This window comes from Panulirus ornatus, chromosome 14, assembly GCF_036320965.1.
Source record: "Panulirus ornatus isolate Po-2019 chromosome 14, ASM3632096v1, whole genome shotgun sequence".
In the NCBI taxonomy this organism is placed as follows: domain Eukaryota; kingdom Metazoa; phylum Arthropoda; class Malacostraca; order Decapoda; family Palinuridae; genus Panulirus; species Panulirus ornatus.
Window position 1 is genome coordinate 61522212 of NC_092237.1, and position 14451 is coordinate 61536662.

The 14451-nt window shown below is 46.1% G+C and overlaps 1 protein-coding gene across 3 annotated transcripts in view; it reads right to left on the reverse strand.

The window, feature by feature from the left end:
• Positions 1 to 13938, reverse strand: part of LOC139753492 (uncharacterized) — a 609003-nt gene extending 595065 nt beyond the window's left edge. The window contains exons 1-2 of one of the 3 annotated variants that reach the window (XM_071670098.1): positions 13794 to 13938; positions 11839 to 12468 (exon numbers count right to left, since the gene is read on the reverse strand). In XM_071670098.1, coding sequence (XP_071526199.1) covers positions 11839 to 11997 — 159 coding nt within the window. In that variant the 5' untranslated portion in view covers positions 11998 to 12468; positions 13794 to 13938. Of the gene's footprint in view, positions 1 to 11838; positions 12483 to 13495; positions 13678 to 13793 lie in introns of those variants that run through there. The other 2 variants (XM_071670099.1, XM_071670100.1) reach the window with 2 other exon arrangements.
• Positions 13939 to 14451: the final 513 nt, after the last annotated feature.

Genomic DNA, 14451 nt, shown 5'->3' on the forward strand with positions numbered 1-14451 from the left:
AGAGTGGTGTCTGAGGCACTCCAGTCTTCACTCCCTGAGGTGTACACTGAGGAATGTTGGTGCTCAGTGTACGCTGTGACTGGGGTTTACAAGGAGGTAAGACCACCTACCGATCTGGGTACGAAATCAGTTAACCTACTTAACTCTTGTATGCCTGGTATGTAAACTCACACTTCAGCGATATGAAACTAATGACTGAAGCAGTAAAGTATGTATCTGACAAGTCAATTCGAGTCTAATTCGATTCACAAAGCAAAGTTCAGAAACCCAGTGGATGAACTTCGCCTTGGATGTGGACAAACAGCACGTAAACTGAACAGTGATCGATACATACAAAAGGTAAACTCGGCCGTAACTCAGGGGGTACCAGAGTCCGCCCCACCTCGGTATCAACACAGATCACCGGCACCCAGCACACCCCTTATTTCTTTATGGCCTTTCAGTAAACACGAGCTGGAAATAACTTACCCTTGGGACTGTTTGCCACGCTCCCTGGACGCCCCCGTGAGGTATGTGACCCGGCTGATGATGACTTCATATTTGCCTCAGGTACACTGCTCACATGAATAGTCATACACTCCCTTAACCAAACCACCACTACCACAGCCATCGCCATCATCGTGTTATCTAAGTTTTCCAACGTTTTCTTGAACTTAAGCATATTGTAACCCTTCGTCTTATGGTTCTCTTTCTTTTCTCAGCGTCTGTTTGGTATGACTAAGAGGAAAAAAAATCAAATCCTTCCTTGGCTCCTCCTTCTCTTCCATCTGTTGGCAAGTGATACTGAACGGGAGGATTTACCCCCTCCCGTCCTCATTCCCGTCCCTCAAGTCGCCTTCTACGACACACATGAGTTATATGGGTTGTATTCTTCCTCCCCTACCCCCTATCCTCCTCTAGCAATGCCTATCCTCTTTATACCAGTTTATCTAACCACTCGCATTTCCTCTTAGGTTCAAAAGACAGTTCACATCCATCTAAGGCTTCCCCAACAGATATACACAAAACTGTGGTATCTGTTGCCTCCCCTCGACTCCATCCCCCAAGGGATCACTTTATGATAATTTCATCACCTACTTCCGAGTGTCGTAATATATCCAATTTTCCATTTTGCATCAATTACCTGGCATATTTCAGTCGCCAGCAGACGACAATCCACTTTACGCAAATGCAGAGGGTTCGTACTCGGTTATGCCTCGCAGCTTGCAACTTTAAACGTATCCAAACCTTGCTACAAAATGCTGTCAGTCCGGCTGACTGAGGATCAGGCCATCCCCAAACCTGTTTCAAAACGCTTTTCATAAGACGAACTCAGGATCGGGGCTGCTCTTTGACAGCTTCCGACCATCGGAGCAAAGTCTTGCGAAGTGAAAACGTAGCAATGTCTCGTGTATTGTCTGTTACCCTGGAACACAACAAAGCCTCCAGGTCTTTTCCAGCAGCTTGCAACGAAGCAGTTTCCAATATTGTCAGGGTTTGTGACACAGGAGGACCCCGGCGTCGTAAACTTTACGCGGGGAGAGGCATTTCTTAGTGCATTTCAGGTGCGCACATGTCTCATGCCATCAATACACAGCCGCCCTCACTCAAACTCCTCCTTCTGAAAGCGTTTAAAAATCCTGCAGGAAACGTCAACACCAACCCGGCGTTCGGGAACACGACCCTCTTCCCTTCAGGGACCTCAAGTCCCAGGGCCGCCCTGACAGCCAAGCCGCCTTCGATTCATCCTTGCTGTTCGCTTCCACTCACTGTGTTACCAGACTCGGAATCATATCGTTCACTTCAAAAGCCTGGTCTCTGTGTGTCGCTAGCTCTCAAGAGTAGAGAGGAACAGCATTCATCCCTAGCCAGGACAACAAGGCAGTTATCAGTGTATGACAAGACATCGTTGAGTTTCTAAGTAAAAGTCATGATCTACTGACGTAGAACAAATGCTGGTGAAATCTTGCGAATTTCTCATCTTTCCTGAGTCAAATGAGGCCTGGCTTGGCCTAGCCTGGCCTGGCCTAGCCTGGCCTGGGCCTCTACCCATACACGCAGGGAACCTTTACTTCCATACCAGATCTGTCATACGTAATCTTTTTTTGTCCGTTGTCATAATATTTTGGCAGCAGTGTAAAGTTCCCGACGATAACCGGGACACTTTTTCCGCAAAGGCCCCGAAAAAAATAGACACGACACGAATTTTTCAGAGTACGTAATGTTTGAATGCAGGGGACGGATTTTTCTTTTTTTTACTTACTCATCTGGGCTTTCCTTTTTCTACTGGTTTATTAAAAGTTGTCCTGGTTTTTTTTGGGGGGGGCGCCATGAATATTTGCATATATACATACTACAAAAAATATGAAATATTTTCTCCCCAGCCACCCACACACACACACACACACAGTTTCTGTTTTTCAGTTCCACATATAACCAAATATGAATCCAGCCTTCAAATGGCTAGTCATCACCAGTTTCCTTACACTACAGTGTTCCTCCCATTTCACCCTAGATGCCTATGGGTCATGCATGGGGGGGTCCTTGTAATCATCCTCAACACAGGGGGAAGTTCATGGACATAGTTTGACGTTAACGGTCTTTAATGACTCCTGGCAGCTGACAGATCTAAACCCCAGACGACCAACCAACCAACCAAACTGCAGGTGGTTGTACACTCTCCGTGCACAACGCCAGCTTGTCTCAGTACATTCACATGTTAGGGTGAACTTCCCTCCGAAAGGTCTACCATCATCAAGCACACGCGCAGCAACAACATACCACCTGACGTGGCTCTAACTAGTTTGACTCTAGTGTGAGGTTAACTTTGTGACCCAACTCTGACCTCACGGACACAGTGGCTTCTGGCTGCTTCGATAACAGTTTTGCTCACAACTTTACTGAGTTCTCTAGTTATCTGGAGCTCAATGACTCTATATACCATAAGAAGGATATTGTGTTAAGAAGAAACTAAGTGTTTAAAAGGCATCTAGCATTTGCCTGTCAATGATATATGTTTTGGTAAGTTCATTCAGATGACTCTGTCTATAAAGAAAAGTTTAAAAAAAATTCAGTTTATAGAAAGTTGAAGATACAACTTAGAAAGCGGAAATAATTCAAGGAAATAAACAAACAGGTCTCCACACACTCCTACGTCTTTCCGGCTGAGTATCTGAAAGCACTTGTGACAAGATAAAGCTAGCTCTTAGAGAGAGAGAGAGAGAGAGAGAGAGAGAGAGAGAGAGAGAGAGAGAGAGAGAGAGAGAGAGAGAGAGAGAGAGAGAGAGACTCTCGCATTCCATTGAAGTACTGCTCAGAGAGAGAGAGAAGTGAAGGCTGCTTCAGGAAATAATTACAGACGAAGTTTCAACTTAGGGTGTGGCAGCCTCGCGAGCCTACCTCCACAGGTGCTCATGACAAACTTGGGAAACATCTGACACTGAGCCAAGTACCTGGACGAGAACCTTGTTAGTTCTTACAGCTACTCAGGAAAACATGGTGTACAATATTTTGAGTGGCAACATCCTCTCTTATGTACAGAAATCATAGAACTGTATCCATTCATCACATTAACCTCCTTTATAACTGCAATACAAGTCTCCTGAGTCAAGAATGTAATATGTGAATATGACATAAAAAAAAGAGAGGGGGGGGTGGGGGCATTACCATCCTTTTCCTCCTCCTTGGACGACCATTTCCTGGGCTCAAAATTTTTGAAAAGTTGACCAAGGTTGGAAGAGAAATGTTCGATCGTCCTCTCAGTAAATCTAAAATAAAAAAGGAAAAAAAAATCTACAAAAACAAAATTTCCACCTGAAAATGAAAAAAAAAAAGAGACGCCATATTTTTCATCGTCCAGGGTTTGAAAAGAAAGAAAAAAATTTCCCAGGATCTGAGAGGTTTTGAAGGTGCTCATGTCGTGTACACCGGCCGTAGGGAGAGTCTCAATCACGGACCCTCCGCACTCAGCCTGAGTGCGGCGGAGGGAGACCCGTCCTAACCGGATTACGTAAAGAATATCTAATAATCTAGGAGACTGGCGAGCCGTATTCCCAGCAGCAGTAGTTGTCTCCCACTGTCAGGAGAGAGAGAGAGAGAGAGAGAGAGAGAGAGAGAGAGAGAGAGAGAGAGAGAGAGAGAGAGAGAGAGAGAGAGAGAGAGAGAGAGAGAGAGAGAGAGAGAGAGAGAGAGAGAGAGAGAGAGAGAGAGAGAGAGAGAGAGAGAGAGAGAGAGAGAGAGAGAGAGAGAGAGAGAGAGAGAGAGAGAGAGAGAGAGAGAGAGAGAGAGAGAGAGAGAGAGAGAGAGAGAGAGAGAGAGAGAGAGAGAGAGAGAGAGAGAGAGAGAGAGAGAGAGAGAGAGAGAGAGAGAGAGAGAGAGAGAGAGAGAGAGAGAGAGAGAGAGAGAGAGAGAGAGAGAGAGAGAGAGAGAGAGAGAGAGAGAGAGAGAGAGAGAGAGAGAGAGAGAGAGAGAGAGAGAGAGAGAGAGAGAGAGAGAGAGAGAGAGAGAGAGAGAGAGAGAGAGAGAGAGAGAGAGAGAGAGAGAGAGAGAGAGAGAGAGAGAGAGAGAGAGAGAGAGAGAGAGAGAGAGAGAGAGAGAGAGAGAGAGAGAGAGAGAGAGAGAGAGAGAGAGAGAGAGAGAGAGAGAGAGAGAGAGAGAGAGAGAGAGAGAGAGAGAGAGAGAGAGAGAGAGAGAGAGAGAGAGAGAGAGAGAGAGAGAGAGGAGAGAGAGAGAGAGAGAGAGAGAGAGAGAGAGAGAGAGAGAGAGAGAGAGAGAGAGAGAGAGAGAGAGAGAGAGAGAGAGAGAGAGAGAGAGAGAGAGAGAGAGAGAGAGAGAGAGAGAGAGAGAGAGAGAGAGAGAGAGAGAGAGAGAGAGAGAGAGAATGAGTTAGCGTAGCTCCTTGCGAGCAAAACGCCAGTCAAACTTGACTTGATTTTTATTCTTATCACTGAAGTAGAGACGCACATCGTGAGCCTGATGGACGTCGGTAATCCTCCAGTGAAGGTATCTGTAGTTCTTCCCACAGTGACGGCACTGCAAAACCTGAGTTCTCTACAACTCCGGACGAACGTGCAATAGGCAGTGACACAAATTTGACGCGTGCAGAGAGAAGGACCTTTTGACGGTGAAGTGTAAATCGGAGGCTACCGGTAAAAGTTTCCGTCTGACTAAGTTCCACTCTGCCGTACGCCAACGTTTTCCACTCCGCCATACGCCAAAGATTCACTGAAAAGACCTAACCCCTTTGTAAGACGTCCTGTGACGCCGTGCGTCCTAGGCGCCCTAAGAGGAACAAGTCATAGACGGACGTGACTTCGTGATCTTACCGAACCGAACTCGGCTTTAGCCAGTTTCATTTTTTTTCTTTGTATCGTATTAAAGGAAAACCAAATGTCATGACAATACATTTTTTGTTTTGTACTTTACAGTCTTGCGCTGTTTAAATAAATTCAGCAGTTCCTTAAATACGTAAATAATTATCTCTTTCTTAACGTCTAGTCTAAAGCAAACCTGTGTGGCGAACATCTCCAGTCCTGATGTATGATGACTGAAAATATGTCATTATCTTCAGGCGTTCTTAATGGAATTGTAGACCTTATTTCTAGGTAATCTAAGGTGATTTATCGTTTCATTTCTACAAGTGGCCGAGGAGGGATTTTGGTCCGCGTAAACACGTGAAAGAAAAACTGGATCTTTCGTTCATCGGCACTGATCGAAAGTGGTCACCGTCTGTCACAAGTGACCTACATGAATTTCAGTCATTGCCATGACCAGAAAGATATAGATAGCATGACCCCGACTGAACTTTACTCCCCGGAGGAGGAGCAGGTAAACTGGCGGGTGGGACCAGGGAGGGAGGAAGGGAGGAAGGGAAGACGCCATGGGTAATCTATTTGTCTGAGACAATCGTTAGGGTAAGCAAATCTCCCGCCCAACTTTCTGCAGAAATTTCCAAGTTTACCTTCACGGGTGGCCAGCGATGGCGAGGGAGGGGGGGGAGGGTAACCAACAATGGCCACTGCTGCTCCGGGGTTACGTCCAAAGTCACTTAACGAGAGAAGACTTTAGAAAGGAATTCCCATCAGTCAAACAATAACAGACACCATTATAAGTGGTGTGTTAAGTGTACCCACAAACATATGGAATATTTTCACAAGGACCTTGAGCCTTATTTGGGGTCGTGACCTTTTACTGTTCTGTTTAACGTGCTTCTTCTCGATATTTCAGGTGTTATCTTGACTTGTTATCAGTTATGGCTCGAGAGTCGTCCATTTGGCAATACGTTTGATATGATTATCGTGTCGATGGGTTTCTAACTCTCTATTCTCTTCAACTTCACAGATTTAAAAAGAAAGTAGAATTAAATCCAGACATTCTGTTGTATATTATCGATAATTCTTCTTCCTGATTTAATCCGTTTCTGCCCATGACATGGAATCAGTCACCACAATAATAATCAGATCAGTTGATGAAAACATCAGATCCGGTTGTCAGATGTTGTGATTTACGAGACCAATTCCATTTACGACGACCCACATCGTCAGGCAAATACCAACACTACAGGGAAAAACAAAACTTCAGCTCTGCAAGCACGCAGTCGCTTCGCGGTGACTGTCACCTTGAACGAGTAACAATTAATTACCGGGGCTCTAATTAACAGAAGCAAGAATGATAATGAATTCCACCGGCCTAAATTGATAATGAACATTACTGTTTAGGTAAGATGCGGGTGTCTCATTACAGCGTCATCACCGTCAGAATCCTACAATTCATTTCAATGGTTCATTTACGTACTGATGATCTTCCACCGGCGCGGAGGACACTTTCATAAAGCCGTCACAAGTGTTCCCATTATCAAAGCCACGTAACTAATATTCTGTATGATGGTCAGTTCTCAGTTCTCATGTTAAATTCTCTGTATTCAGTTCAATACTCTTAGTCATCACCGTCAGATTTCATGATCTAATAAGGTTACCAAGTGAGGTTACAACAACCGTAGAAGAAGCCAACGTAAGAACAGGAATTTCCTTGACATCAGACCACACTCGCCCGAGACATGAACAGCAGTGTTCATCTCCCCGACTTTCATCAGAGACTAAAATGTCGACACACACACACACATACAAACGTAACATGAGAAGGAAATGCTTTATACTTTGCAAGAAGTTTACGCCATCATTCCCGGGGCTTGTGGCGTGTCATCCACGAATACATGTATTCTAGTCAGGTGTGGCTGGTTTTTAAACCCGAACTCAGGACGCCGAGAGCATTTGAAGACGCACTCATGCCAAACACACCGTAACGATCAGCTTAAGCTGAGGCTTAGCTGATTCTTGGCCACGACTTCCACTTCTTGTTGGGCAAGTCGGTGGCGCACTCCCGCCTCACAACGAGAGAACAAACAAGCCGTTCTGATTAAAACTTGAGGCAGATGCCTCCCCCCCTTGCGGGACTTGCCAGGGTAGAAACGGTGGCAGTAATTACCGCGGGCGCTTTATTCACATAACAGCAAGCAAGAGCTTCAAGTTACACAGGGGAGGAACTTGCTGCGATCTGTCATTCATGTTGCTGGCGAGAGGAGGGGAGAGGCTGAAGAGGAGGATGAGGGGGAATGAGGAGAGATGGTGGTGACTGTGGTGGACAGGGGAATGTTTGAGGGCGAGTGTGGTACGTGCAGGCAGCGACGAGAGTGGTTGATGACGATGGTTGTGGTGGTCGAGACGAGCGAGGGTGATGGTGGCAGAAGTGGTCGTGAGAATGAAGATCAGAATGCTGGCAGCCGTGAAGACTGTGAGGGGTGAGGATCAAACTGACCAGCGGTCGCGAAGGTGAGGGTGGAAAGTGTTGGTGGTTGTGGTGTGGTGGAGATGACGTAGCGCTGGTGGTTGTGGTGTGGTGGAGATGACGTAGCGCTGGTGGTGATGAGGCAATCGTCAGGACCAGTGTTACTACCACAGAAACACGTTAAGGGAATCATGGTGAGCCGTCCTATATCAAATGATGATTTCCTTTGGCACTAAACTAAGCAAGTGAATTTGAGAGAGAGAGAGAGAGAGAGAGAGAGAGAGAGAGAGAGAGAGAGAGAGAGAGAGAGAGAGAGAGAGAGAGAGAGAGAGAGAGAGAGAGAAACCAGAGCCCTCTCAATGTGAACTCCCAAATAAAAGATACAAACAGACGCATAAACATAAAAACAAGCAATCAAGAGGCGGGCCCCCACAAGTGTAGAAGCCCATCCATCCACGTAATATTAATGCAAGAAATAACACACCATTACATCGGTAGGATACTTTGCATGCACACACACACACACACACACACACACACACACACACACACACACACACACACACACAATAAAACACAACAATAATATTCCACCATTGATTTCACACCCACATGGTCTTCATGGCCGCCACCTGTTTTCTGTGGCTGTGCCACGGGTGGAGAGAGAGAGATGGGGGGGGGGGGGGGCCCACTGGCGAAGAAACAATGGCATAAAGAAAGAAATTTACACAGCATTTAACTCGCCTGTATGGCTGAAATCATCGAGCGCCGCTGTCCAGCTCCCGCATTAATCAGGGGACAAGATACGAAGGTCACGCATGACACACCTCATGAATGATCTGGGCTGATGTGATGGTTATGTGGCATCGAGGACGACACTACCATGGCAGGTGTTTCGGGTGAAGGGGTTCGAAATATGACTGACGTGGGTAGGTGGGTGGGTGGCGGAGGGCGATCCTCTTCTCTCAAGTCTACGATCGTGTTGACTTACCCCTCCTCCCCCAGCCATTGGTGCAGTAAATACCACTGCCGAGTGTGGAGCCTCCCTCACTCACAGGGGGCGCAACACCCACCAACGCACGGTACTTACGAAGCCAAAATAGGAAGGTACTGTAACGAAACCTGTGTGGACTCCTCAGTTCATCCACCCACTCACAGCTCTCACTGCTGGACAACTTTACGAGGGAACCTACTTATCATTCCTTCCTAGCGACACACAGCTTAAGTAAAAACTAGATAAAGAAATATGAAGATAAAAAAGTATCACTTCTACCTCATCGCATTCGTTTCTCCTAAAGTTTCCTCGAGATCTAACAACGTCCATACCATCCACCCCAACACTCTACTCACCACTATTCTATTCCCCGTCTTTCATCTAGCCTCCTCCTGACCTCTCCCACCTATCCTAAAGCATTAGCGGCTTTCCACTTCCTATTCCATATACATTAAACCTTACTGCCACTCACTGCCTCACCACATCTTGTCGTCTTTCCTCTCTCTCACACACGAACACAAAAATCGAAACACAGACATGCAAGCACTTGTCTAAAAACATCCGCGTGTGCATACGTGCACACAAGCACGCACACAAATCCGCTAAGGCACACACACACACACACATACATGTATACGACAACAGTGAAATACTGAAAAAAAAACCCACACAAACAGCCACAAAGAAAACCTGTACCATCGTCTTGGTTGTCCTTAATGTCATGTTTCCTGCAAGACGCCAGGAGGCAGTTGTAGACACGGACCAGCTGGCACTGTGTGCCGCTACCTTGTTTACCTTGCCTAAACCATGATTAATCAAGGAGGCCTCCGAGCTACCCAGTGATTACAAATGGCCCCAACTCGTCCACACGGGCTCCAAGATCTAAGAGTCTTTCTTGCTATTCCTATTCACGCGTCTTAAGACACGTATATACCCCTCCCTTCCTCCCCTTCCTAACAAGCTATAAGCTGTTCGAAGAGAATGATCAAACTTGACGTTATTTTCGCTAAAGGAATCACGCTTGGCAATCTGGTTCAACACCTGCCTCCGTGTTTCTTAAAAGCATGACTTACGTAGATATGTGGAGAGTGAGTGGCATCAGCTGCGCACCGATGTGTAATCTGGCTGCTTTATATGCTTCGCACACCAACGCCGCCTTAGTCAAGTTGAATAACATGAATAACCCATTCAACTACCAGGCACTCCTTCCTATACTTGCAGGTGACGAGGTTTTCTTAATGTCATATTCCACATCATTTGAGACTCGCCATCATAACATTTCCTGAAACCACTGATAACAATGTTTCTTCGCTCTATGTTTTCCTGCATGACCATGAACAACCGAACAAGTGCTGACCCTAAACAACCAGTCATTTCTTTCCAGGCGAAACACTCAAACTTTGCCACATCCTGAACAACCAATCCTACTGGTATGTACAAGATCCGAAGGCAACTGCTTCCATACTCGCTTGACCCTCGAGCAACCAGTCCTCTCCTTCCGTATGGGCCATTAACAACCGTTCCAATCCTTGTCTGGCTTTTCAAATGACCTAAATCATCTACGTATTCACGGATCAATGTCTGGTCGCCTTCCTTACTCTGCATAACGTCAATCTACAGATAATATCTATTGCATTACTGCCCTCTGACCCAAGGACGACTTTAAATGTTCCCTCTTTCGTGTCTTGGCTTCCTTACAATGCACAAAGACTTGTCATATGATAAATATCACTGAAATGATGAAATCTTTCTTTGTGAAACTGAATAATTCCTTTCAGGTGTGTATCGTATGTTGCTGCAGGTGTACAGGGGGTCGATCCGTCCCTGTATGGAGCACTGTTAACTCGTCTAGATGGCTCATCTTCCACCTTCCTTCTTGACGGAACACAGTTGAAAATGTTCGTCTTATCCTCTCGCTACCTCTCCACTTTTACACTGAACCCATATTTCTTCACGTGAGTGTCACTTCTCTCTTTCTCTTTTACAGACATCATTTCGGCTTCTTCTCTCAAACGTTAACTTCTTGTGTGGCTCTTCGTTGGGTTAGATCACCCAGCAATCGACGGGCCATAACGTCCCCCGTATATCACTATGATCACTGGCCACTCCAGGGTTAGTTGGTCTATTCCGAGGCCGCATCTTTCCCGCCACAGCTACACGGTGAAACCTCTTTACCTCCTTACGTCCTCCCCGACTCCTGCGATCTGTCTTCCTCAGAGAGGCAGATCTATCACTAGTTAAAGACCGGGTGACACGTCTGAATTCCTTTCCATCGGGAAAGATCTTGACGCAGGCACCTGTACCACTGATACCACCCTCTCTTGTGAGGTGTGTGTGTGTGTGTGTGTGTGTGTGTGTGTGTGTGTGTGTGTGTGAGTGTGTGTGTGTGTGTGTGTGTGTGTGTGTGTGTGTGTGTGTGTAAATATCTAAGAGCAGGACTGTGTTGCACGTGTGGATCTGTATGCGTAAATCTTCATTCTAAACTGAGAGCTTTCTAACCATTCAATTATTCCTACCCGCAATTTCCACCGACACCCCTCCCCTCGCAGCCTGACCAACCCAGCCAGGCAGACGCATCCATCAACAATTCGAGCGTAAAAACTTTTAGCTGCTGACCAGCAGTCGGGGTAAACACACCAGTATTATAATTACCCAAGACACATCACACAAATACCACGTCTTTCTACGTGCGTAATGACAGAAAAACAAAATATACGAATTGCAATACAGTAAAAGGAGGAATATATAGATGTGTGTGTGTATGTGGGTGTGGGTGTAGGACGAGGAGGAAGAAGGTAATTAAGACTCTATTATGCTCCTTACGGGTCACATCATCAGGTAAAAATATGTCACCCGATAAGGTTGCTGGCGAGACCAGAAGCACACACACACACACACACACACACACACACACACACACACACACACACACACACATACACACACAACACACACACACACACACACACACACACACACACTATCAGGCGCCCAACACCGGAAATAATTACCAACTTGGCAGGAAACATACGGCCAGAATCACCTGCGGGCGAGGGGAAGAAGGGGGGTAGGAAGCGACTTACCTTACTGACGACGAGGGGTTTGTCTCCACCTCCCTGCATGCGGAACCCCCATGGGTACCCGCCTCTCAACACCACCAGGACACGCACCATCGTGGGCGCGGGGGGCGTGTGCGGGGCTAGAGGCAGGCAGGCTGTGGGCGTGGCGGCAGAGCTAAACATACACTGGCCTCAAGGCGTGGATGGCAGGCATAGTGTCCCGAGGTGGTCTATATCGGCGTTACATGGTGCCTGGGATCACACAGCCGCAGCTACCATCATAATCACCCACTGTCTTCAGGCCAACGACGCCACACTCCTCCAGGATCGCTGTCGAAACTCCGCGTGGGGTATGTTCTCTCGCTCGAGGAGGCATGGGTACAGCTCTGGCACGCACAGCTCGAGCTGGGAGCTCGTAGGGCAGCGTCAACCCAGCCCCCGAGGTGAGGACGTGATCAGCACCATGGGATTTACACGAATGGCACGCGTGTTAACTTGTTTACGTGAGGCGGCGGGGGGGTGGTGGCCTGTCGGTCGGTCTGCCACACCGGGCTCCCCGAGTCTCGTGCTGTGGCAGGCTTTGGTGAACCTGATGACAGCTGGAACTCTCGCCTGCTATCCCTGTCCTCCTCACGAAGCATCAACGACAGTCATCTTACGAGGAGAAGCTACAGAGATTATATATATACACACACCCACTCAAACACACAGTCATTGGAATATACTGGAATATATATATATATATATATATATATATGTATATATATATATATATATATATATATATATATATATATATATATATATATATATATATATATATATATATATATATATACATATATATATATATATATATATATATATATAACTTGATTGTTGTTTCTCGTGTTAGCGAGACAGCGCCAGGAATAGACGAAGTAGGCTGTCATGTGTAATGCACCGAAACCACAGCTCCCTATCTACAACCGGGCCCCATAGACCTTTCCATGGTTCCCCCCCGGACGCTTCATATGCCCTGGTTCAGTGCACTGACAGCATATATATAATATATATATATATATATATATATATATATATATATATATATATATATATATATATATATATATATATATATATATACATATAATTTCACTTTAAAGTTTTGCTCCTATAAACATTCATACGAAAGAACAATCACCACAATGTCTATAACTGTGAACAAACAGGGGAACACGCTGCAGGTAACGCGGCCAATACAGGTGTATATGGTTAAACAACTTTAAGCGGGAACTGTTCCTGCAATTCAGGTGTAGTTCTTCACACAATACACAATACTGACCCTCACCATCACTTGCATAATGCTCTCGTATCGTTCACTGAGGCTATCTCTTTTATTTTGTACACTTTCACGAGTCTTTTGTTTAAAAAAAAGATATATATATATATATATATATATATATATATATATATATATATATATATATATATATATCAGTTATTTTCGTGTCGAGGTTCCTTCCTTGTTCAAAGACAAGATTGATATAAAGAGGTTCCCGCATCAATAAGGAATATCGACGCAGAGCGAAAGGTTACATATCAGATGCGTTAGTCCATGTGTTCATCAAGTTTCTCATCTTCTCTACCATTTCTCATGTTGACGATTTGAACGTCTCATGTAACGCAACTCTCCACTTACACTATCTTTTCCAGTGCACCACCCGTCCGCAGTGCCAACGAACTTGTCACTGGCGTGTATCACGTGTGGGCAGTGCCAGCTCCACATAGCTCCACAGGCACTGTCCGTCCGTCTGGCCCCCGCGCCCCCTCCCCAGCAGGAGACGATAACACAAGTGTTACACACGTCTATCTATCTGCCCTCCCCCGACACACCCTCCCTCCTTTCCTGCCTGTCTGTTGCTACTCCCGCGTTTGCGGCGGCACCATCCCCCCACCACAGCACGTCACTCTCCCTCACCACCAACAGCAACACTCACGCTGTCACTTATGTTGTGGAGTGCCAGAGCACATTGGCGCCCCCACACACGCACACACGCACACTTGTCCCAACTCAGCTGAACTGCACGCGGCGGCTACATCACCAGATTACTGCCTTTTCTTCACTACACTATAGCTATGCGGAACCGTTTTTTCGTTCAACTTGTGCCCGCAGTCGCGTAAGGTCGTTAGGGGACAGAGGTAGTCGAAATAAGGTGAGCGACCTCCGCCATGCCCTAGTCAGTATGTACACTAGTGCCGGATTGCATTTCAAACTTTGGTGTTTTAAGTCTCCGCTAATATTCATGCCTGTATCTTATTAATGAGAGACGAAACTTTCTGGAACAACGTTGCCAGCGAGTGTTTCACAAATCTCTGAGGCTGAATTAGTTCCTTCGTCTACGCAACCTGGCATCTCGCTCGGATCATGTACCCGACCCCGACAAGACTTGGAAAGATGTCTACAGTAATAAGACATAGAACATTTCATCAGGAGATAAGGTTTCAGTCACTGTGGAGAGTAAAATGTTTGATCAATATCATACAACTCCGCAGGCGCAATTTCGAAGCTACCGGTACTCACAGAAAACGGAGGCTCTCGTTAGCTTGAGGACCATTCTCGATGATACGTTTCGGTACAACTATATTTTCTGAACG